Source organism: Heloderma suspectum, chromosome 6 (assembly GCF_057233095.1).
Source record: "Heloderma suspectum isolate Gila_16-S chromosome 6, 16-S_ref, whole genome shotgun sequence".
In the NCBI taxonomy this organism is placed as follows: domain Eukaryota; kingdom Metazoa; phylum Chordata; class Lepidosauria; order Squamata; family Helodermatidae; genus Heloderma; species Heloderma suspectum.
Window position 1 is genome coordinate 95,824,870 of NC_139463.1, and position 24,459 is coordinate 95,849,328.

General features: G+C 45.3%; 1 protein-coding gene across 2 annotated transcripts; it reads left to right on the forward strand.

Moving 5' to 3' along the window:
- Positions 1-343: 343 nt before the first annotated feature.
- On the forward strand, positions 344-22,927 carry LOC146341922 (serine protease 27-like). 2 transcript variants are annotated; one of them, XM_084805236.1, is made up of 7 exons: positions 344-779; positions 5,271-5,391; positions 5,819-5,839; positions 12,373-12,535; positions 16,147-16,421; positions 19,519-19,688; positions 22,305-22,927. In XM_084805236.1, exons 2-7 carry the CDS (start codon positions 5,334-5,336, stop codon positions 22,695-22,697), a joined length of 1,080 nt encoding a protein of 359 aa, XP_084661362.1. In that variant the 5' UTR covers positions 344-779; positions 5,271-5,333; the 3' UTR covers positions 22,698-22,927. The 2 variants fall into 2 exon arrangements, with proteins under 2 accessions (XP_084661362.1, XP_084661363.1); XM_084805237.1 differs by lacking the exon at positions 344-779 and having other exon boundaries at positions 5,130-5,391; positions 22,305-22,925.
- Positions 22,928-24,459: the final 1,532 nt, after the last annotated feature.

Sequence of the window (24,459 nt, forward strand, 5' to 3'; positions counted from 1 at the left end):
ATCCTATGTCCCCCAGGCACTGTCTAGGGGACATGGGATTGCTCCCTTAAAATATTAATATCCATTTTAAGAAACCATATAAACACCCTTCTGTATTGGAGTCTGATACTGTCATTGGATACATATTTTGTAACTGCAGCTCCAAACGAAAGGATAAATAAGCACTTCCTCATTTATCATCAAAAGTAAAACTGTACAAAAGACTATAAGGAAGGTGTCATTAAAAGGTCATGGACAACACTAGCCCTATTCTAAGTCAAACAGGGGAAAGACTGTTTATAGAGTGGAGGGGAAATATTTCTACCTGGAACCCAACCAGAGTTTACTTCCTTCACCTGTAGTAATATAATGCAGGCACCTTCCTAGAAGTGAGAGCCTTCTGGGCAAGCCAAAGGGCAAGGGCCGAAGGACTCGGCCTAAATCACTGCTTCAGAGTCAGAAAATCATTGTCAGCTTCTCCTGCTTTATAGGCTGGGTGTTGCTACTCGTAAACTATAAAATCTAGCAGAGAAATCAAATGGACTTTGGATCACCTTCTCTATCTGTCCTGGAAAATACAGCCTTCACACCTTTCCGCTGGGAGGGACCAGTGTGGAATTTAATTGGGGCCTGGCTGGGTTCTAAAAAGGCCATAAGGTGTTGGAACTGACAGCACTGATCACAACTCAGACAAAGTAGTAGGACCGCCAGTAATCCACAGAGGTCAGAGGTGCTTAATAACACAGCAGACAACTGTTAACATCAAAGGTGATCATACCTGGAGGAGCAACAGGCAAGAGGTAGGGTTCCTCCTCAGCTTTCACCAAGAGTGATTCTTTCTTTCTTTTTCTCATGTTAATCATAGACCTGGTTTGCACATTACCAAAAAAAAAAGTGTGTTAATTTACACACGGGATTTGTCACTGCATGCCAGCCAATGCTTAAATGCAAGCTGTGGCAGGGGCACACCATGGCTTGTCGTGTCATATGAACCCAGCCAGAGTGGGTTGTTGGTGTGGTTAACAAACTGCCCACAAACCAAAACAACCCATGGGCTGCCATGGCCTGAATTCTAAAAATGTCACCTGGGGCGCAACGACAAGCCCCACATGTAAATCAACCAATGGTGGTGTGTTGTGATGTGCAAACAGGCTCCTTGTAGTTTAGCTTCGTGAGAGTTACTACTCATGGGAAATACCTTAGAAGAAACTTCGGCATCTTATGCTTACTTTCCTGGAAGTAAGCTCCACGGAACACAATGGGACTTACCAATAATACACAGGATTATTATTTTAAAATATTTATGAAGCACTTTGCTTACATTTAAAGAAATTTCTAAGCGCCATATAAAAATACAGTATAAAATCATAAATAAATACTGTATATCATTGCTATATACAAAAAGATAATATTACCTTCCTTGGAATGCCTGTTAGAAAAAGTATGTTTTCAGAAGGCACTGGAAACCCAGAAGGGTTGGCGCCTGATGAACTTTTCGCAGTAAGATGGTATATCTTCCTGCCCCTTCCCCCCGCCCATCAACTCCTGCTTTTGTTAAAGTGTGTCATTTCATTGCTTGATACCTGCAGCTGACAAATGAAACAGACCCAGATTTCTTCCTCTGCAACAGTGTGAAAACCACTTTTCCCAAAGAGTTGCAGGAGGAGGAGGAGGAGAAAAAGTCCTGTTGCCCGCTTATATAAAATCATGAACCCGTCAGAATTTATCTTATCCACCCGCCTATTCCTTGAGAATGGCCTAAGACTTCCTCTGGATGGAATAAAGAAGAGAAAGAAAGACCAGGATAGGGGAAGGAAAGAGGAAAAGAAAAATTATGACTGGAAATGGAGAAGGGAGACCAAAAAAAAAAAAAATTCCCCAAGCCATGTAGCTACTTTTCAGAGGGGTAGAACTTCAGAGGAATGGAGGGAGGAGCAGATGGGGGGGTTGTACATACCTCAATTCCCTTTATGGGGCGAGGTGTCTCAGGTTTTTTCTTGTTGATGTTTTTTTTAAGTGTGAAATGTATTTAAAAGCCCTGTGCCTGCTGGCAGTGCCATGAAACTCTCTGCACATAACCTCCCCAATGCTTCCTGTAACATGGTGTCACATAATCCTAAACCTCCGGTTGGTATTATCTGGCTCCTGCAGTTATATGGAGAAGTTAAAGGTGGAGGGTAGTGGAAAAGAAATTTGTGGAGTCTAATAAAATCCTTTGCTTAGCTGAAGCCAGTGAGTTTCTGCAGAAGCCAAAAGTTGCCATTTGGGACAGTAAAATCAGGTGTTGTGGGAAATATCGGTATTTCACAGAGCTCTTCGGGCCCTTCCCCTCCCTCTTCAAACTGTTATTGCAAACAAGCTCCCAGCAGTGGGTATATAAACAGCAGAGAGCAGCCTATAGTAAAAATACCTAATTTTCATGTAACACTAAGCGCTTTGATGGAATGTTTAGAGCAGGAGGGGGGGAGCAGCAGCATACATTCATATAATACTTATTGCCAGTTTGTTGCCATAAACTGGGTGGCTTCTAATCTACTACAGCCCATATATGCCTCCTTGCTAGCCATTCCAACTTGTGATGCCTGCATATTGGGCTTTCACTTAAGACGTTATAAGCACATATAATGCGGGGGGGGGGGGGAGATAGAAACGCACGGAGAGACAAAAAAAAATAGCAAATTGGGGAAAGGAAGGGGTTAGTATTCCCTATGGTTTAGAAGGCTGATTTCACACTACACCCCTGCTGGTCTGCTAAGGGACTGGGTTTTAAAATCTCATAGTCAATGCCGGGCTACTGGAACTCACAGGAAAGAGGTGGGCTTGCGCTAACGCTGATGTTTTCATTAGAACAACTCAAAAAGATCTGAGGCACAGCTCAAAACGTTTGGGGCACGTGCTCAGGTGTGCGAATGCCCATTCTAGTTAGCCCATCTCCAGGAAGGGAGTAAATAGGGATCACACATTCATTTATTTGCAGATTATGGAGGAGCAAGGTGCTGCATCTGGCCGAACATTATTGGGAGTATAGACACTACAAATAGGACTTCCAAAAAAATGTTTTGAGTATACCCTCACACCCTAACAGGGTTGCTCCTGGTCAGGGTTCCAGTCAGTCAGTCAGCCAGCCATGCTCTCCTCCAGAATACTTCATTCCACATTGCTCCCCCAAGTGCAACTCAACTATCCATGGCTAAAGAGCATGCTCAGTCACCATTGGGCTTTTGGTTTGTTTTTGCCCCCTTAGGGATTTTTAATGATGTGGGGGGTACGTCAGCAAACCTCACAGTTTCCCAAATGTGCTGATACCTCCCACTTTTTTCTCGGTGGCTCATTTTGCCTACAATCCTGTCACCACACACCACCTGAGTTAGCTATTAGAGGGGAAGATCTGCTGCATGGCAGGAGTATGTATGTGGATTGCCCCCACCTTTGCCCTACTGCAGCCTTCCCCAGCTTTGTATCCTGTGGATGTTTTAGACTTCAACTCCCATCAGCCCCAACCAGCATAGCCAATTGTTAGAAATTCTGGGAGTACTAGTTCAAAACACCTGGAAGGCACCAGGCTGGGGAAAGTTGATCTACCCACGTATCTGTAAATGAACTAAATATTGCACAATATATATTAAAAAAAAAACCTTAGTTTCCAACATACTCTCATCCAAGACTCAAGTAACACTAGCCATGCCATGGGCTTAATCCAGACAAGTCAGAGGTGCTCCTGGTCAGTTGAAAGGCAGAACAGGGTTTCAGCCTCTGCTGGATGGGGTTAAACTCCCCCTGAAGATTCAGGCTCGCAATTTTGGTGTAGTCTTGGACTCATCCCTGAACCTGGATGCCCAGGTCTCAGCAGCAGCCAGGAGAGTGTTTGCACAGCTGCGGCTCATGTGCCATCTGCACCCATTTCTAGAGATGTCTGATCTGGCCATGGTCACACATGCCTTTGTCTGTCTGCCCCGCCCCTGCTTGGACTACTGCAGCTCACTCTACATTTTGAAGGACTGCCTTCAAAAATCGTTCAGAAACTACAGGTGGTCCAGAATGCTGCAGCCAGACTGTTGACTTGGGCCAGTTACAAGAAACACGCAACTCCCTTGTTACAACAGCTTCACTGCCTACTAGTCTGTTTCCGGGCAGAATTCAAAGTGCTGGTTGTGACCTATAAAGCCCTATATCGCTTGGGACCAGGTGACTGCAAAGACTGCCTTCTCCCATACGCACACGCCCAGGTCCTGCTTCAGGAGAGGCCCTTGTTTCGAGACTGCTGCCTCCAGAAGCATGTTGGGTGGCCACCCGAGACAGGGCCTTTTCAGTGGCCACTCCCAGGCATTGGAGCTCCCTCCCAAGGGAGGCTAGGTTCACTCCCTCTCTGCTGTCCTCCCACCAGCAGGTTTATTCAAGAAGGCCTTTGGCTTGTAAGTGGTTCTGTGGGTTGGGTGCTCTTCTTATTCTGCAATTGTTATGTTTTTATTGTATTTTAATGTGTTTCATTGTTTCAATCTATTTTAAATTGTTTTTGTAAGCCACCTGCCATTTTTGGCTAGGAAGGCGGGGTTTAAATCAAATAAATAAACAAATACATAAGGGAAGTGAAGAACATGTAACAACGCTCTTTCTTTCCCAATATAGCCCGGCCTCCACCTCTCTCCCCTTTCTTTGTTGTCTCCCCCATGCTGAATGTAACATTGTAAGATCCTTGGGGATACAGGCCAGTCCTTTTCTTCTTTGTAGAATGTCATGCACAGTGATGGTGCTAATGATGATATGTTATTATTTTACACTGTATAGCTGTTAAGGTGACCTGAGCTGGGGGAGGTGGGAGGTCTCAGGGTGAACAGGAGAGCCAGGAAGTAGGGTGCTGCTGGGGTTCAGAGGACTTGGAGACATACGGATTCTCACTTGCATCCCTTGGGTGCCTTGGAGCAGGGTTGGGAAGAGGCCAGATGGCGCATAAGTCTATGGACACATAGACTTATACGCAAGATTCACAGCTCTATTTTGCATATAAGTCTATGGGCACATCCTGCCAATCACCATTTTTTTAAGCGACATGGTGATCGGCAGGATGTGCCCATAGACTTATACGCAAAATAGAGCTGTAAATCTTGCGTATCCTATTTTGCGTATAAGTCTATGGGCACATCCTGCTGATCATCTTTTTAAAAAAAAAATGGAGATATATGGATTCTCACTTGCATTCCCTGATTCAGCTACTTGCATTATCCTCTCACCCTTGAGAAGAAAGTTTGCAGCACAGATACCAAAAGACATGAAGTGAAACATTTGTTTTCCAGAGCCGGCTAGAGCTGAACTACTCAGAGGACATTTCAGAACGGATTACAGAAGAAGTGGCAACTATGACAATTGTGCCATCCTTGCTGGTAGTCTGGCTGCTGCAGGTGACCACGATGCAAGGTGACTGATGGTGTGGGGAGATGCTTGGGGTCAGTCCAACTTTTAACCCAAGAACAGGGTGTCCCTGGGTTGTTTATAAAAGTGGATACAAAGTGGAAGTGGCGAGCGCATGGGAGGCAGTGTGCTCACTTCCTCCAGTGCAGCCCTGCCAATTCATGGATTAAACAACCCATGAACTGCTGTTACAGGTGAACCAGGTGTATTTCTAAATTAGAGACTTCCTGGTTTTATCGTGACCTGTGGAAACGGGTCACTTCTGTGAGCAAAAGGCTCATGCAAATCTCATTTTATTAAGCCAAGATAGGATTATCCAAATCATGCCATTGTAACAGGGCCCTTCCTCCTGCTCCTACATACAACCCTGTTTTGTGTCTGTCTTCTACAGTGTCACTTACTTGAAATACTTCCTTTTTTATTATTTCCTTAGGTGCTGCTAGCTCAAAAGCAGGTAAGAGAAGCTCAACATATTGGGAGCATTTCTGCTCTGTGGGAGAGGTGAAAAGCAGAGTCTCTGAAAATTCAAGATTATCTAGCCCCATGCTCTTGCCTAAGAAAGGGTCTTCTTTAATACACCATGACCCCGTTTGCAGATTGTTAAGCCTGCTACACATTTTGATCGCATGCTGGACAGATTTCCCTAATTACCCTTGCTGGGTAACCCATGGACTGTTGTTGAGTTATTTGAGGGGTGGCTGGCTCCCCCTGCCCCCAACAAGTGATGACATCTGAGTTCGGATGACACAGCAAAGCTGTATCAGCGAGAATAATTAGGAAAATCCAGCTGGCACAGGACCACCACATGCAGCAGGGTTAACAAACCAGCTGTGCTGGTATATAAATACTCCATTACCTATAAAATAAATAGATAATAAATAGAAAATGAATTCCCTTGGAAAGCTTGTGTTTGTCAAATACAGCATCTCACTGATATTCTAGTAGGAATTACACATGCATAGGTTTATTGCCCAATTGTGCTATCCTATACATGTCTAATTAAAAGTAAGTTTCATTGAGTTCAATGGGATTTACTCCCACGTAAGTATATAAGACAGACAGACAGATTTATGCACCCCTCAGAGTAAATGTTATGGGGGAAAGCTGGAAATTGCTATCTATGAAATTTGGGGTTTAATTCTGAAAACTCAGCTGGATTTTAAATTTGTGAAAAACTTCATACTAGCCATATTTGGTCATAGATATGGGGACAGAAGTAGTCTGATAGAATCCCTGGCTCTCAGCCCTGGCATTTCTTTCCCCAAAAAATCTCTCGTCACCAGACCAGAAGCAAAACCTCCAAAAAATCTTGGGCTGTCCCATGTCTGTGGATCAGAGATGAACATGACTGGATTGGAGCTGGGATGTTTGGTTACTGTCGTTAGGATGTGTGTGATGGGGGTCAAAGAGGATTCTCCATAGGAGAGGCTTGTTGGATGGGTCTTGCTTGAACTATGATCATATTTAGAGCTAGGAAGATTTCTCCACATACACATAAACTGAGGCAGCCTTCCCAAACCTGGTGCCTTCCAGATGTTTTGAACTACAGCTCCCAGGTTTTCTGATAATTGGCCATGCTGGCTGGGGCTGATGGGAGATGAATTCCAAAACATCTGGAGAGCACCAGGCTGGGAAGGATGGACGAAGGCATCCAATCAGGGAAGATGAATGGGGAGAATGGCACTTTCCATTCTTGTAGACCCCTTCCAACCCCACTATTCTATGATACTATTCTATGATTCCCTTATTCCCTTTTTTGCTTAAGGAACATGGAATGGTAATCCAAACACTTTCTTGGACCATGCAGCCATATCTAGAATGGGTAGCAATGTTGGAGAAATCAGCAACAGAACAAAATGAGTTTGGATTTTCATGAATCCAACCTGTGGATTCCACAGTGGACCAGCTTTTCCCCTGTGGGGAGGATTCCAGGGACTTGCAGATTGGTTTTCTAACTTTCCCAAATTTTGTGCAAATTTTGTCATACAAAAGCATGCCAAAAAAAAAGGCTAAAAATGCATGCACACGCACCGATATGCTAAAGGGAATCTGCGCATTTTTGCTCGTGCAAAATTGTGCAAATATGCACTTGCACAAATTCAAAAACAAAAACAAATCCCATTCCAGCAATGGGCAGACAACAGAACAAAAGTCACCTGACAATATGTGAAACACAGACAGAACAGATTTTACACAGTCCATACATCCCTAAGGATGGGACACTTTTGTCTTTGATCAGCTCTGTATCTGCAATATGCTAGAAGCTATTTAATTACAGTTTATTGTTACCAAAGTTGTTAACATTAACATGTGGGGCCAGTTCGCATGATCACAGTGTGGTTAATAAGCCACAATAGCTTGTTAACCCTGCCATACATGCTGGCTGTGTGTCAGCTAGATTTCCCTAATTAACCTCATTGGGTAGCCCAGGGGCTGTTGTTGGGTTATTTGAGGATTGCTGCCTCCCCTCCCTGCAAACAAGCCATGCCATCCAGGCTCCGATGACATGGGGAGCCACACCAGCAAGAGTAATTAGGGAAATCCAACAAGCACTGCAGCAAGGTTAACAAGCCACCCGTGCTCCATATGAAATACATAGATAATAAACAGATAGTGAATTCCCTTAGAAAGCTCATATATGTCAAATATGTTGTTGTTGTTGTTCAGTCGTTCAGTCGTGTCCAACTCTTCGTGACCCCATGGACCATAGCATGCCAGGCCTTCCTGTCCTGCGCTCTCTCCCGGAGCGTGCTCAAGTTCATATTCATTGCATCCGTGATGCTATCTAGCCATCTCATCCTCTGCCGTCCCCTTCTCCTTTTGCCTTCAGTCTTTCCCAGCATCAGGGTCTTTTCCAGGGAGTTTTCTCTTCGCATTAGGTGGCCAAAATATTGGAGCTTCAGCTTCAGTCTCTGTCCTTCCAATGAGCACTCAGGGTTGATTTCCTTTAGGATGGACTGATTTGACCTCCTTGCAGTCCAGGGCACTCGTAAGAGTCTTCTCCAGCACCACAGTTCGAAGGCATCAATTCTTCGGCGCTCAGCCTTCCTTATAGTCCAGCTCTCACAGCCATACATTACTACTGGGAAAACCATAGCTTTGATTAGACGGACCTTTGTCGGCAAGGTGATGTCTCTGCTTCTTACTATGCTGTCTAGGTTGGCCATAGCTTTCCTCCCAAGGAGCAAGCGTCTTTTAATTTCATGGCTACAGTCACCATCTGCGGTGATCTTGGAGCCCAAGAAAGTAAAATCTGTCACTGCTTCCATTTCTTCCCCTTCTATATGCCAGGAAGTGATGGGGCCAGATGACATGATCTTAGTTTTTTTAATGTTGAGTTTCAAACCAGCTTTTGCACTCTCCTCTTTCACCCCCAACAAGAGGCTCTTGAGATCCTCTTCGCTTTCTGCCATTAGGGTGGTATCGTCTGCATATCGGAGGTTGTTGATAATTCTCCCAGCAATCTTAATTCCGACCTCTGATTAATCCAACCCGGCATTTCTCATGATGTACTCTGCATATAAGTTAAATAAGCAGGGTGACAATATGCAGCCTTGTCGTACTCCTTTCCCAATTTTGAACCAATCGGTTGTTCCATGTCTGGTTCTTACTGTTGCTTCTTGACCCTCGTACAGGTTTCTCAGGAGACAGGTCAGGTGGTCTGGTACTCCCATCACTTTAAGAATTTGCCACAGTTTGTTGTGATCCACACAATCAAAGGCTTTAGCGTAGTCAATGAAGCAGAAATAGATGTTTTTCTGGAATTCTCTTGCTTTCTCCATGATGCAGCGAATGTTGGCGATTTGATCTCTAGTTCCTCTGCCTGTTCGAAACCCAGCTTGTACTTCCGGTAGTTCTCGGTTCGCATACTGCTGAAGCCTAGCTTGTCGGATTTTGAGCATCACCTTGCTGGCATGTGAAATGAGCGCAATTGTGCGGTAGTTTGAACACTCTTTGGCGTTGCCCTTCTTTGGAATTGGAATGTAAACTGACCTTTTCCAGTCTTGCGGCCATTGTTGAGTGTTCCAGATTTGTTGGCATATTGAATGCAGCACTTTAACAGCATCATCTTTTAGGATTTTAAATAGCTCAGCTGGAAGACTGTCATCTCCGCTAGCTTTGTTGTTTCTACTGCTTCCTAAGGCCCATTTGACTTCACTCTCTAGGATGTCCAGCTCAAGTTCAGTGACCACACTATCATGGCTATCAGGGACATTCAGATCTTTCCTGTATAGTTCTTCTGTGTATTCTTTCCACCTCTTCTTAATCTCATCTGCTTCTGTTAGGTCCCTGCCTTCTTTGTCCTTGATCATGCCCGTCTTTGCACAAAACGTTCCCTTGAGATCTCCAATTTTCTTGAAGAGATCTCTAGTCTTTCCCATTCTGTTGTTTTCCTCGATTTCTTTGCATTGTTCATTTAAGAAGGCCTTCTTGTCTCTCCTTGCTATTCTCTGGAACTCTGCATTCAGTTGGGTATATCTTCCCCTTTCTCCCTTGCTTTTCGCTTCCCTTCTTTCCTCAGCTACTTGGAAAGCCTCATCAGACAGCCACTTGGCTTTCTTGCCTTTCTTTTTCTTTGGGACGGATTTCGTTGCTGCCTCCTGAACAATGTTACGGACCTCCGTCCATAGTTCCTCAGGCACTCTGTCTATCAGGTCTAATCCCTGAAATCTATTCCTCACCTCCACTGTATATTCATCAGGGATATGATTTAGGTCATACCTGAACAGTTTAGTGGTTTTCCCGACGTTCTTCAATTTAAGCCGAAATTTTGCAAGAAGCAGCTCATGATCTGAGCCACAGTCAGCTCCAGGTCTTGTTTTTACTGACTGTATGGAGCTTCTCCATCTTTGGCTGCAAAGGACATAATCAATCTGATTTCGATATTGACCATCTGGTGATGTCCATGTGTAGAGTCGCCTCTTGTGCTGTTGGAAAAGAGTGTTTGCTATGATCAGCATGTTCTCTTGGCAAAACTCTATTAGCTTTTGTCCTGCTTCATTTTGTACACCAAGGCCATGCCTGCCTGTTATCCCAGTGATTTCTTGACTTCCTACTTTAGCATTCCAATCCCCTATGATGAAGAGGACATCTTTTTTTGGTGTTAGTTCTAGAAGGTGTTGTAGGTCTTCATAGAACCGATCAACCTCAGCTTCTTCGGCCTCAGTGGTTGGGGCATAGACTTGAATTACTGTGATGTTGAATGGTTTGCCTTGGATTCGTACTGAGATCATTCTATCATTTTTAAGATTGTACCCCAGTACTGCTTTTCCCACCCTTTTGTTGACTATGAGTGCTACTCCATTTCTTCTAAGGGATTCTTGCCCACAATAGTAGATACAATGGTCACCTGAATTAAATTCGCCCATGCCTGTCCATTTTAGTTCGCTGATTCCCAAGATGTCGATGTTCAATCTTGCCATCTCATGTTTGACCACCTCCAGCTTACCTTGATTCATTGATCTGACATTCCAGGTTCCTAAACAATATTGTTCTTTACAGCATCGGATTTTCTTTTCACCACCAGACACATCCACAGCTGAGTGTCCTTTCGGCTTTGGCCCAGCCGCTTCACTCTTTCTGGCGCTACTTGGAAATACCCTCTGCTCTTCCCCAGTAGCATATTGGACACCTTCCGACCTGAGGGGCTCATCTTCCGGCGTCATCTCTTTTAGCCTTGTGATACGTTCCATGGGGTTTTCTTGGCAAGAATACTGGAGTGGGTTGCCATTTCCTTCTCCAGTGGACCACATTTTGTCAGAACTCTCTGCCATGACCTGTCCGTCTTGGGTGGCCCTGCACGGCATAGCTTATGGCTTCATTGAGTTACGCAAGCCCCTTCGCCACAACAAGGCAGTGATCCATGAAGGGGATGTCAAATATACCAGAGTATTTATATGTGTTTGAAGGGAAAATGAATTACCTGACCCTCATTTGGGGGCTTGACACATACTTACATCATGGGTATTGATATAGCAGCTACGCCCTTATCTGGACAGAGACAGCCTAGCTACAGTTATCCATGCCCTGATAACCTCTCATCTGGATTACTGCAATGCGACGAATGCGTTATACGTGGTGCTGCCTTTGAAAACGGTCCAGAAACTTCAGCTAGTCCAAAATAGGGCAGCCAGATTGTTAACAGGGACTGGCCAATGAGATCACATTACGCCAGTACTTCTCTAGCTGCACTGGCTGCCAGTCCATGTCTGGGCCCAATTCAAAGCCCTAAATGGCTTGGGGCCAGTTTACCTGAAGGACAGCTTCCTCCCATGTGTACCTGCCTGGACCCTAAGATCATCTTCAGGAGTCCTTCTCCAGGAGCCCCTGCCAAAAGAGTTAAGGCAGGTGGCTACCAGGAAAAGGGCATTTTCTGCTGTGGCACCCCAGTTGTGGAATGAACTCCCTGGAGTAGTTCGCCTGGTGCCTACATTGTACTCTTTCCGGCGCCAGGTGAAGACCTTTTCATTTTCCCAGGCATTTTTAGCATTCCAGTTTTTTAGTTCTGCTGTCTTAAATCTGCTATTGTGTTTTAAATATCTGTACTGCTGCAAGTTTTACTCTGGTTGTATTTTTATTCTGTCATTTTAATCTATTATATTTTATATTGTATTTCCTGTTGCATTTTTGTGGTTCTAATTTTGTGAACCGCCCAGACAGCTTTGGCTATTGGCAGGAGAAAAGTGAAATAAATAATACATAAATATCATTCTCACTGAACAAAGCGAGCCTTACTCATGAGTAAATATGCCTAGGATTGGGCCATACCTTCCATTGAGAAATAAGGCAAGGTACATTTCTTAATTTCCCAGATAAAATACCCATTCAACCCAGGAGGTTTGATTACTGGAAATCTTTTAAAATGCGCACACTTGTTTTGCAAGCTAATTCAAATTGAGAAATCTTGTTTTATATCAAAAGAGCCCCGTTTTGTATTGAAGGTCAATAACTTGTTTATTGATCTTGTTTCCTCTCCTTCCCCCACAGTTTGTGGGCAGCCCGTGATCTCGCCACGAATTGTTGGGGGCCAGCCAGCCATCGATGGATCGTGGCCCTGGCAAGTCAGCATTTTAAGAGGTGGCTATTTTATTTGTGGAGGCTCCCTCATAGCCAAGCAGTGGGTCCTGTCAGCAGCTCACTGCTTCCTTGGGTAAGTATCTGATACGTGTTGCTGTGAAACCATTATACAATTTTGCTCCAGGGGCAGCTATAAGGCCAGGCTAATAGTCTACACCTACCAGTCAGCAGATCAGCATCTTGGTCTCAGCAAGGCAGAGTCAGGAAGAGCAAGGAAGAGGCTTCAAAAGAGAAGAAACAGGTGGCTGGTGAGCAGGCGGAGAGAAGAAGGGGGTAGCAGGTCTGGTGGCAAGGTCCTAAAGAAGCCAGGAAATAGGCAGGTAAGCAAGCACCAGCAGGCTCTTGATTGGTGAGTCAGTCAGTGGGCACAGGCAAGCAGAAGAGCAGCCAAGGCTGTGCCTGATAGTGAACAACTCAAACTGAAAAGCCAAGGCCTAGGTCAGCCGCTTTACAGGACCAAGTGGAACACTGTTCGTCTCCTGTGTCACCTGACATCTCCTGAGTTTGTAGCTGTTGCCATACCACCCTCTAACTCTCTGCCCTGTTGGCACTGAAGTGCAGCAACAGGGAAAAGACTCACAGTTCCATTTTCTGGTGGTAAATAAAGCAAAGTACCTGGGCCCGGCATCCAGAATTTGGAACCCCTGCTGCTGTAGAGCAAGCCCAATTAGCCTTCCCTGAGTAGCCTGTTTTTCAGAAGGACACAGGAGGTGGCTGCATTCTGCCGATCTCCTGGCTCCCAGGATAGAATGATTTTGAATGGCTCTCATTCTTGCTAGTACAGTGAATAAGGAGTTGGTTCTGGACTCCTAGGGCTTCTCTACATGAGGCTTTTACGGTGCACTCATGTTTGGTCGCTCACAGCAGTTTGTGGGTCCTTTACATGATGGCATCAACCTCCAGGGCATCTCTCATGCTGTATGACCTTTATCCTGGCTTTTTTAAGGTTGGGGAAAATGTGGCTTTTCTCTAGAAGTGTGATGAAGCACTTTAACGGCTGCATGAACTTCCATAATTGCGCTATACCACAGCACCATCTTGTGGCTGTATAACGGAACATATAGAACTTGCAGAGAAAGAAAACCTCCAAAAAACAGCATGTGTCAGCGCTTGCAAAGGAGCCAATCTTAAACCTGCAAAGAATCTGGAAGCAAAAGCCCACGTAAAGGTGCGGGATAAAACCCTGGTGTAGAGCAGCCCCTCATTTCAGCCCTGCAATATCTGGGTAAAACCCAGAAATGGCAGCCTGTAGCCAGGAAGAACTGTTGCTGTTGCTCAGATTAGTGAGCAAGCTTTTATAGCAGTCAGAGTGTCCCCTGACTCACTCCGACTGATTGCTATCAGGATGCTTGGAGCATCTGGCTTCCCTGCCATTCCCTCTTTGAACCAGAGGTGGATGCTGATGCACAGCCTCAATCCCTACTTGTGACTAGGGTTGGCGGAGAATTTCTCCCCGAAACTTCGGGGGGCCGAGCGCCAACGTGTTCAGCCCCCCGAACAAGTTTCGGGGAGAAATCCTCCGACCCCCCCCCCTGCACCCCGCACCCCCCCCCCGGGACGGGACTTACCTTCACCGAATGTCCCTCCCGGTGGCTGGTCCGGCTGGCGGTTCGGCGGGTGTTCGAGCGAGGCAGGAGCGGCAGCCGGTCTTTCAACCGGCTGCCACCGCCGCCATTGCAATGAAAGGGGGGGAAAAATGCCCCCTGATAGGCTACGTGACAATTCACGTAGCCTATCACGGCTAGATTTGCAAAGTCAGCCGTGATAGGCTACGTCAATCGTCACATAGCCTATCATGGGTGACTTTAAAAAAAAAAAAAGTGTGTGCGGATAATGGCGGCCCCCATAGGGAGCCGCCATTCCCCTTCCTTATTTGGTCGCTGTAGTCTACATAAAGATTTACGTAGACTACGGCGAAAATAAGGGCAACGCTATTTGCGTTGCCCTTATTTTCACCGTAGTCTACGTAAACATTTACGTAGACTACAGCGACTAAATAAGGAACGCGAATGGCGGCTCCCTATGGGGGCCGCCATTAGCGTACACGCTTTTTTTTTTTTAACTTTCGCGTTCGCGGCCGGGCGAGGCGGGAAGCCTCCTCCCCGGCCTGAATTTCGGCCGGGGCGAGGCGGGAAGCCTCCTCCCCCCCAGCCTGAACTTCGCGGGGGGACCAGCGAAGCGCCTCCCCCCCACCGCGAACATCCTTCGAGGACAGGTAAGGGACTTTCGTCCACCCCTACTTGTGACCTCATAGTCAGCAGTTTAAAATCCAGTTCAGGCCTGAAGTTCAGATAGCTTTGTACTATAGTGCCACGGCATTTCCATATGGAGTGCTCCCAGTGCGCCCAGCCGTTGTCCTTCCACTGTAAGCTACAAGCAGGAAATGCAATTAATCAGCCACACTTCATGGATCCTATACGTTTTATTAGTGTGTGCATCTCACTATGTTCCATCCAAATGGGGAACATGACACAGCCATATGGGCTGTGCTTTCCCCTTCCCTTTTCCCCATCCTCATTGGTCACTGCACACACCCTTCTCCCAACATTTTGAAGCGAGTGCTTCTCAGTGCTGTTTTAGCACCCAGATTTCTGTATGTGCATGAGTTTACAGTTTTTAAAACAGTTCAACTGCAAAGAAATTGTAAATGTTTTTGAAAAGCGGGCCTGTAGAACAGGAGCAAGAAGATTACAGCTAAGCTAACTTGCAAGTAAATATGATTACAAATACGGCTGTGCGGCCCATCAGTTTCACCTGAGAATGCCCAATCTCTAGTCTAGCCAATTTCATGACCTATCTTCTAATCAGACAGCCCGATCTAGCCTGTTTCATGACCCAGCTAGAAAACCTGCCAGCTTGATTGTCCCTGCTTGTTAGTTGGCTCTGTCTGAAATGGAAAGTGCACAGCAAGCCCTAGAGAAAGGAGAGGAATCCTCTCCAACATGTCTTCTGCGTTTTCCAGGGACAACACCTCTCGCCATTCCTCAGTTGCACATTTTCCTATCCACATCTGCAAAGAGATTGGACAATTGTTCTGCTCTTTCCTTCTTTAATGGATTTTCTGTGGCAAGAAAAAAGAAGGAAGACATGGTGCAAAAGACACTGGAGGATTACATCTGGAAGACAATGATGTCTGGAACCTCCATAAAATTGTGTGAGCCCAGCATGGGGATTGCAGATTAAAAGCCTTGTCCAGAAGCTCCCTTCTCTAACTGCCCTGATCTGAGTGCAATGCAAGGGACCCTGCAGCTGATTTTTAAAGATGTTTAGGTTGTAGTCCTCTATTCTAGTTACACACTGGCTGAGGAGCTATAGGATTCAGGGGAACCCCTTGCGCAGCAACACAACTTGAAATGTGCTGCTGCCATGAAAGATATGCCAATGCTGTGGCAGATAACAGCAGAAATGTTCATTTCTTAATTCTTTCTGCAGGGTTTCCACCTCTTGTCCTGGGCTGAGCACATATTGGGTATAGCAACTGCTCCCCAAGAATATCAGTGTGCATCTCCCCAAACCCCAAAGTAACTAATCTATAGGAATGCTCTGCCCAGTCTCATTCTAGATCTCCAATGTCTCGTGTAATTTGGCCGTCAGTGGAGCAGGGGTCCAAGGTCTTACATATCTCTCTGAAACCCAAAGGTCAGTTTTGCAAGCTCCTGTTGCATTTTGCTTTTGTGTTGGCAGATCCATCACCCCTTCAAAGTACGATGTGCTGTTGGGTGCCTATCAGCTCTTGAACCTGACAAGTCAGGTTGTAGACTCCAAAGTGCAAAAGATTATCCTCCATCCTGACTACAGTGGGGATATTGCTTCCATCGGGGATATCGCTTTACTTAAACTGATGGTTCCTGTGAAGTTTACCAACTACATCCGCCCCATCTGCCTGCCAGATACTTCAGTACAATTCTCTCTGAACGCAGACTGCTGGATCACTGGATGGGGAGATATTCAAGAACAAGGTGAGGAATGTTGTGGTGCTCATTCAGACTCTGCTGATTTTCATACCGTCAGTGGTCAAGGTGCTCTACAGGGCAGAAAGAAGGAGGAAGAACCCATGCCCTTCCCCAAGGACCTTACTATCTGAAAGTTGCCATGCGGAAACAGAATCATGGGAGAGGCAAAGATAACACAAGGGATGGATCTGAACGGCTACACGCAGCCAAATTCTTTCAATCAGTGCTGAAGGAGATTTTGAAGTCACCACAGGGATACTGTCCAAAATGGTTTCCCTGAGCCCTGTGGACTCCATCAATGTTTGAGTGTGCTCTCATGGTGGAAGGGCAGCATTGAGTTGTGAGTAGGGATGTACGAAAGTCACTTACCTGTTTGCGGATTATGCTGATGCTGGGGGGGAGGCACTCTGTCCCTCCCCCCGAAATTCTGGCCGAGGGGGGAGGCGCTATGTCCCTCCCCCCCCCCGAATCCTGGCCGGCCGGCTCCGCTCCGGAGGGATTCTGTGGAGCTGCCAGCCAGCTCCACCAGCGGCCGGACATCCGACCACTGGCTAGCAGAGATGCAAATGGCAGCGCCCATAGCCGCCACCGTTTGCGTCCCTGCAGTCAGCCGTGATAGGCTACGTAAATGTTTACGTAGCCTATCACGGCTGATTAAAAAAAAAAAAACGCCCATGGGCGCCGCCATTTGCATTCCTTATTTTGGCACGTCTTAGTCTTCATAAACATTTACGTAGACTATGGCGAAAATAAGGGGAACGCAAATAGTGTAGCGTCTGTGCTACTTGCGTTCCCCTTATTTTCGCCGTAGTCTACATAAATGTTTACGTAGACTAAGACGTGCCAAAATAAGGAACACAAATGGCGGCGCCCATGGGCGCTGCCATTTGCGTACACGCGTGTTTTTTTTTTAATCAGCCGTGATAGGCTACGTAAACATTTACGTAGCCTATCACGGTGTTTTTTTAAATTTAGCCGTGATAGGCTATGTAAATCTTTATGTAGCCTATCACTTTTTTTTGTTTTGTTTTGTGTTTAAACTTGGAAATGGCAGCAGCGGCAGCCAGTCAGAAGACCGGCCGCTGCAGCCACCGCCGCCAAACTGCCGCTGGAGCCACCGCCGGAGCCTCCACCACCAGGAAGATCCACCCCAGGTAAGTCCCGTCCCGGGGGGGGGCCATTCCGCCACCGATTTCGGGGGATTTCGAGATCCGTGGCGGAACTTTCGTACATCCCTAGTTGTGAGTCTCCACAAGAGATGCTAGCAAAGTTCTCCTGAACCAGACTCAGAAACAAACTTCAGAGGGTTGTTACAGCCCACCTCAAAACCGAGGAGAGCGGTGCCAGTTCTTTTGTGCAGACAGTGATGAGAGTGCTCCATGGCATGCAATGACATGAGGGCAGGTCCATACAGCTCTGAGCTGCTCAGCACACACACACCAGCCACAGACAGCTCAACTACATCCTTCCCACCAGCCTGTCAATGTCCCCCATAAACTCCTCTATGGAAACACAATTAAATTTGGAGGTGAGTGGGGGCATTTTTGCCCTGCTCATTTTGCCCTACACCAGCCTAAAATCCTGCATTTAAAGTGGGGCTTCCTGCTTCCGTTTTAAATGCAGGATCACAAAGACTCCCTTTTTCACCTGCTTCCTTTCCCCCACCCCCTTCCCCCTCCTTCTCCCTGTATCTGAGTCTTCCATTATCTTTCATTGATCTCTCTCCTCTTCTTGCCACTTTTCCTCCTTTCATGGAGGGAACTCAAGCGGAACACAGTGGGGTAATTTGATAGCTCATTATCTGCGATCTATTTAAAAATGGAACAAAGGGCATTTAGCGCAGGAGATGCCCTTGAGGTTAATGGTGTCATGTAAAGAGCCTGCAAACTTTCGTGAAGGAGCAATCTCAATTGCAGGATAAAAGCTCCATGTGAAGAAAGCCTTAGACTCTGAACTTGCTTGTTGCTTTATTTCCTAGCAACAATGCACATGGTGCTTTACAGCACAGTGTTAATAAAATAAGATCTTGCCACAAAGAGCATACGATCTAAAGTTTCTCATGGAGAGACAACAGGGGGATGGGAGAGACCAAAGTCTTCTTTCAGTCTTTCAAAATGAGCAGAGGACTGTCCTCCATGCAATCCAAAACATTGGAAAGGAAAAGGCGGCTTTTTAGGGGGGACATGAAGGAAGAGAGGGAGGTGGCATTGTGAAGGTGTTTGGAGATGGAGTTCCAGGTGCAATATGGGCAGCAAGGGAGAAAGGGCAGAAACATTTTGGGGACCAAGAGACCATCAAATTGCTGAGGATGGTGGAAACAGAAGTGCAAATGTCTTGGGGCAAAGATATATCAGGATATTAGAAATAATGGGCAGAGAAGGCTTGTGAGCTGAGTTGAGAGGGTTTTGTTCCCTAAAAGGTGGCCTACAACTATTTTAAATAAATAAATGAGAGCCCTAAAAGCAAAGATGAGGAGTTGGTGCTGGATCTGAAAGAGGAAATGAAGTTAGTGTAGGGAGTTAAGGAAGTACAGTAGAAGTAATCGCTGGAGCTTACCACCACTGGTAGCAAATGCAGTTACTAGGGCAGTGGGGTAGTACGCACAAGAGTTAATCTGAGCCAGGCCTTGCTAGAGCTTGGCTCCTGGAATTGTTTCCAGTGGCAGAAACACAGCCCTAACAGATGTGAAGTACAAAGAATGCCTATGAACATGTACAGAGTGACTTTTCTTAGACACTGAATAAGTACAAGATAGAAGGGATAAAAATCCACCCTATCCTCAGGAGAGAAATTTTCCTTGGCAAAAATGTGGAAAGGTAGATTCTTGACAGATGCAAGGGGCTGCCAATCACCACTGTGCACAGCCGTTCTCTGGGGAGGAGGGATAGTGGCTTTCTGATTGACATAAAGGTCGGCCAATCAGCCCCTGGGCAAATCCAGCTTAAAATGAATAATATGCCTTTTGGATATGAGAGAAGAGGTTGTGTGGATGCCCAAGTGTGGTGAGTGCAGTTCCACAATGTGTTCACTGCTCAGCATAGGTAACCCAAACTGTATGCACCTGACATCCCTTCCTTCTGCGTTCCTTCTCTCTTTCCTACAGTGGAGTTGCCGCCCCCACTAACCCTCCAGGAACTGAAGGTGCCACTCATAAGCCAAGCAACGTGCAACACTCTCTTTAACAGTATCTTATTTGAAGGAATGGACAAGAATCCTATCAAGTCTGATATGATCTGCACTGGTGACCCAGAAGGTGGGAAGGATTCCTGCCAGGTAGGATGCTCCATCCCCTGTTTTTTATACAAACATTGCCTGTGGTAGACAGGTACACCTCAGAACCTGTCCAAAAAGGCTGCAGCATCATTTAATTCTAGTGTGGCCAGCTGCAAAAGAAGACAGGCAACTCTCCGCCACGTTTAAGAGTTGTGAAGAAGAGGGGATTTCACCAGGTGTAGTTTGTATGATTGTCAAAAGTGCAGGAGTCCTGTCCTGTTTTGACTCTAGCTCTTATTTATTCACTCACAAGAATCATCGGTTCAGAATTTCTCCTGTCAGTAGAGGGGTTCTCTCAGTTCTGTCCTCCCTTTCCTGAAAAGGAAACAGGTGTTAAAATTCATGCTATGCTGCAAATGTCTTCTGCATTTTTTTTTTCAACCAGTCTCATTCAAGTTGATAGAAAAGAAAATCAATTTCAAAAACATTTTCAAAGGAGAAAGAAAATGTTGGTGACATTCTCATGGGTGGGGTTGTGCTTACTGTACAAGGTAGTCAAGGGCTGCATATGAATGTCCTATCTTTCATTGTACAATCATCTCTCTGGCAGTCTGCAGCCTCCCCAGCTTCCCACGCGTCAATTAAAGCCCACCGGAAGACATCATTAGGTCAATCCTCCCATGGGGCTTTTTCACATCAGAAACATTCGTAGCTGGGGAGGCTGCAAAGTGATGGAGAGATGTGTAATAGGAAGGAAGAAAACCACAGTGCACTCAACCACCTCACAATGATATGGTAAACCCACAAAACACCAGAAAAAAAGAAATTCTAAAGAATCCCAAGAATAAGGAAAAAAAACTGGAACCCTCTTTCATGGGTGAAGAAAACATTTAGGTAGCTGGAGGGCAGATCTTTGGTCTAGCTGGGAGATGGGACCTCTCCCCTACAGTCTTCAGCTCCTCCCATGCTCCAAAAGGGAAATAAAAATTAGAATGCATTATGGTTATTGTCCAGTAGAATGATGTCTTAGCTGAATAATCGTGTGGTTGGGAGTTAAATTAATTGACTAGATAATCAGTTAAGTTTGCAATCCTATGCATATTTAGACAGAAAAAAAAGGCCTACAACTCCCAGCATGCCCCAGCCAACTATGGGATTGTAGACCTTTTTTCTGTCTAAACATGCATAGGATTGTGCCTTAAATCTATATAATTTGTATATGAGATAAAACCACCAGTTCTAAAGAAAAAAGCTCCCCTCCTTTGTATTTAGGAGACAATGCATTAATCAGGCACCATCATGGAACAGGCATCTCCTCTTCACTTGCATACAGGAGTGAATGCCTCTTCTAACATGGGGGTTGTCATTGAAAAGTGTTACGGTTGCTTGTATTTAAAAAAAATAAAAAGTGATAATTAATACATTTTCCAGCAATCCTTACTATTCTGTATGGTAGCCCAAAATTGTTACCCCTGTAACAAAATTGTTACAGACTGCAGTGCAGGTGCTCATCATGACATACCACATAGCCACACCCCACAAGGAGAGTCCAAAAATTTAGGCAGCTGCACTGATCCACAGCAGTTCTATTTCCATCAAGAGCAGATCCTTTGTAAACTTAATGAGTCTTAGGGTTTCTCCACAGGGGGCTTTTATCCTGCAATTGAGTTTGGTTACTCACAGAAGTTTGTGGGTCCTTCACATGATGTCATGAGCCTCCAAGGCCTTTCCCGTATCTTCTGACATTTATCCTGTGTTTTTTTTAAAAAAGATCAGAGATAACGACCTATTAAAATACAGTGTGTTGAATTTCTCTGTGAAAAGCGGAAGTCATGCAATAATAGGAGCTATACCATACCACCATCTAGTGGCTGTATAATGAAACATATAGAACTCACAGATAAGGGGGGGAAGGGAAGTACATGTAAAGGGCCGATCTTAATCCCACAGAAGTAGAAGCCCTAGTAAAATTCTGGGATAAAAAGCCTCTATATGGAGAAGCCCTAAATTGCCCATTTAAGACCACTGCAAAAAGAATTATTACAACAGGACCAATATGTTGTTATTGGGAAAATTCATTTCTCCCCAACTACTATGAGAATGCTAACCTGCAGAGAGAGAACAGGGAATTCTAAGGGGGGTGGCAGATGACATCAGCATCCCAGCTAATGAAAAGGTGTCAGTGCTGCATCCCTGCAAGCCCTGACTCTACTACACCACTGGGGTTAAGGCTGGGAGAATGACTGGGTTCACACAACATACTAACCCACACTCAGAGGTTGAGTGTGGGTTGTTTTGAACCGTGGGTTGTTTGTTGAACTGTAGATTAGCTTGTTGTCTGAACCCAGGACATTTTCTGCAGTGTAGCTTGTTACCCATGCAGTGTGGCTTATGTTCCTCAAACAAGCCACCTTGAGAACCCATGGTTTATTGTTGGGTTGGGTTAATAAGCAACACTGCATGGTTAACAAGCCACTCTGCAGAAAATGTACTGGGTGTGGGTTAGCATGTTGTGTGAAAACAGCCTATGTTAGCTTGTCTAAGGCCACCTTAATGAGTATGGGGCTGTAGTAGATTTAGGCCATATTCCATCTCCCTCACCTGCTCAGCATTCCAAATCAGATGTCAGAGTGTTTTCCACAGACACCTGCTATTTCTCATCATCTCTCTCCACAGGGTGACTCCGGGGGACCCTTGGTTTGCAAACTTGAAGGAGGTTGGACCCAGGCTGGAGTTGTGAGTTGGGGAATAGGGTGTGCTGAACCCGATCACCCTGGTGTCTACACTTCAGTGACTTTCTATGCCAAATGGATCAATGAGACTATGGCTGGTAGTAGAGGTGGAAGGAATGACAGGAGGGAGGGAAGACAGAATAGTGGTGTAGATGGGCAGGATGGTGGGCAGAATGGTAGTGAAAGTGGGCAGAATGGCAGTGGAGGGGGACAGAATGGTGGGCAGAACCGTAGTGGAGGTGGGCAGAATGGTCGTGCAGGTGGGGAGAATGGCGGATTGCCCACCACTCCTACTGTGACACTCCTCTTGGTGTCTCTTGCAGTAGCCCTCCTATGAGACATTCATTTCTCTGCCTTCACCGTATGAGCTAACTGCATGAAATATTATTACACAGATCTACATTGTGATATATTTATAACTGCTGTACTGCTCTTACTCTATGTATGATTATTTCTTCTCTCTCCCACTCTCTCTTTTATTACTTGTATGTTATTATATAAAATCAGTTTTAAAAATGGAATACCCAGAATTATTAAAGGCTGACCAAATTGGCTATGTGGACACATTCTTTTTGGTTGTTGTTGTTTATTGCCTTTCAGTAAGTGCTTTTGGGGGGAACATTTATACATCGTGTAGTCTGAATATATATGTTCTTGTAACGTTTCAATGAAATATAAGAAAACAGGTTGTAGTCTTATCAGCACATCCTTTATCCCTGCTCTTCATCTTAATATGGTAGCAAATCAGTTGACTTTTCAGCTGCCATAGTGTGGCCATGGTAGAACAGCCCAATGGTAGGCCTTGTTATTGTCCATACGGCCATGGAGAAATCAGTCACTCTGGAAATTTTGCTCCCAAGAGGCCCTTCTCCAATTGCCCCTGCCAAAAGAGATATGACAGATGACTACTAGGCCTTTTTTACACAAGGCATTTATTGTGCACTCATCATCCCTTACTCATAGTTGTTTACCAGTTCTTTAGACAATGTTGTGACCCTCCATTTTCACTTCTCTGTCTTACCAGCATTTCCGGCAATTTTTTTTAAAGCAGGGAAAATGCAGCATTTAATTGTGAAAGTGAAGGAAAGCGCAATTTCCTCTTGTGTATTTGTGCTATTGTGCTATACTACAGTGCCAACTAGAGGTTATGTAGCAGAAAAGCAGGAAAGGAAACACTCCTTGTGTAATGCTTGGATCTCAACTCTACAACTAAACAGAAAGTAGATACAGTGGATTAACTGCCGACTCACAGCCTCATATAGAAAAGCTCCTGGAGTGAGAGTCTTTTTGGTGATTGTACTTCAGTGTGCCTGGTACCCACATTACAATATTTTTGGTGCCAGGTGAGAAATTTTAACTTTCCCAGACATTTTCATTTTAAGAGTTACTGCTTTTAATTCTCCTGTTTGACTGTTTTGTTGGTGGTATTTTAACTGACATTGTGGTTAATTTTTTCTGTTTTTATTTTTGCCTGTTTTAACCTTTTTGGTTGCAAAATTTATTGTTTACCACTCAGAGCACAGTCGGTTCTTGGGTGCTATAATGCTATTAACTTTTTGATGTGCAGATTTGGGGCATTTTACAGAGTTCAGTAAAGTAGCTTGTTAGTACTAATCCTCCAACCTCTGCCACTCCTTTAGTAAGGATGGACCCAGAAATACAGCATGGTCCAGCCAAGTTCTGGGTCCACCTTCCTGAGAAGGACCCTCTACCGCTGCAGCTTGGTTCCAGTGCTAAGGTTGGGATCTTACCCCAGAGAAGACCAGGGAAGCAAAGGGAATCTCTTCCTCACTAAACTTCTGGAGTTCTTTGAGAGCATCAACTAGTAGGGGGAGTGCAGCGATCCGGTAGACGTGGTTTGCTTGAACTTTCAAAGGGCTTTTGACAAAGTCCCCCATCAAAGACTTCTGAGCAGAGCTGTGCACCAATGGCCTCTCAAAATTCTCCAACCTATTTGTGGACAGAGAAATTAGGGGGACAATTTCACCGAATTTCTCCCAGTAGTGGAGAAATTCTCACACAGTTTCTCACAGATAGGGCTCATTAATGGCAGGGGTTGTAGCACAGGCCCTTTCTTTTTTCCTAAGGCTTGTTGCCTT

Coding starts and splice junctions, on each gene's coding strand:
- LOC146341922 (XM_084805236.1), top strand. CDS start 5,334: ATGACAATTGTGCCATCCTTGCTGGTAGTCTGGCTGCTGCAGGTGACC. Junction 12,536..16,146: donor GCAGCTCACTGCTTCCTTGG/GTAAGTATCTGA, acceptor TTGTGTTGGCAG/ATCCATCACCCCTTCAAAGT. Junction 19,689..22,304: donor GTGGGAAGGATTCCTGCCAG/GTAGGATGCTCC, acceptor CTCTCTCCACAG/GGTGACTCCGGGGGACCCTT.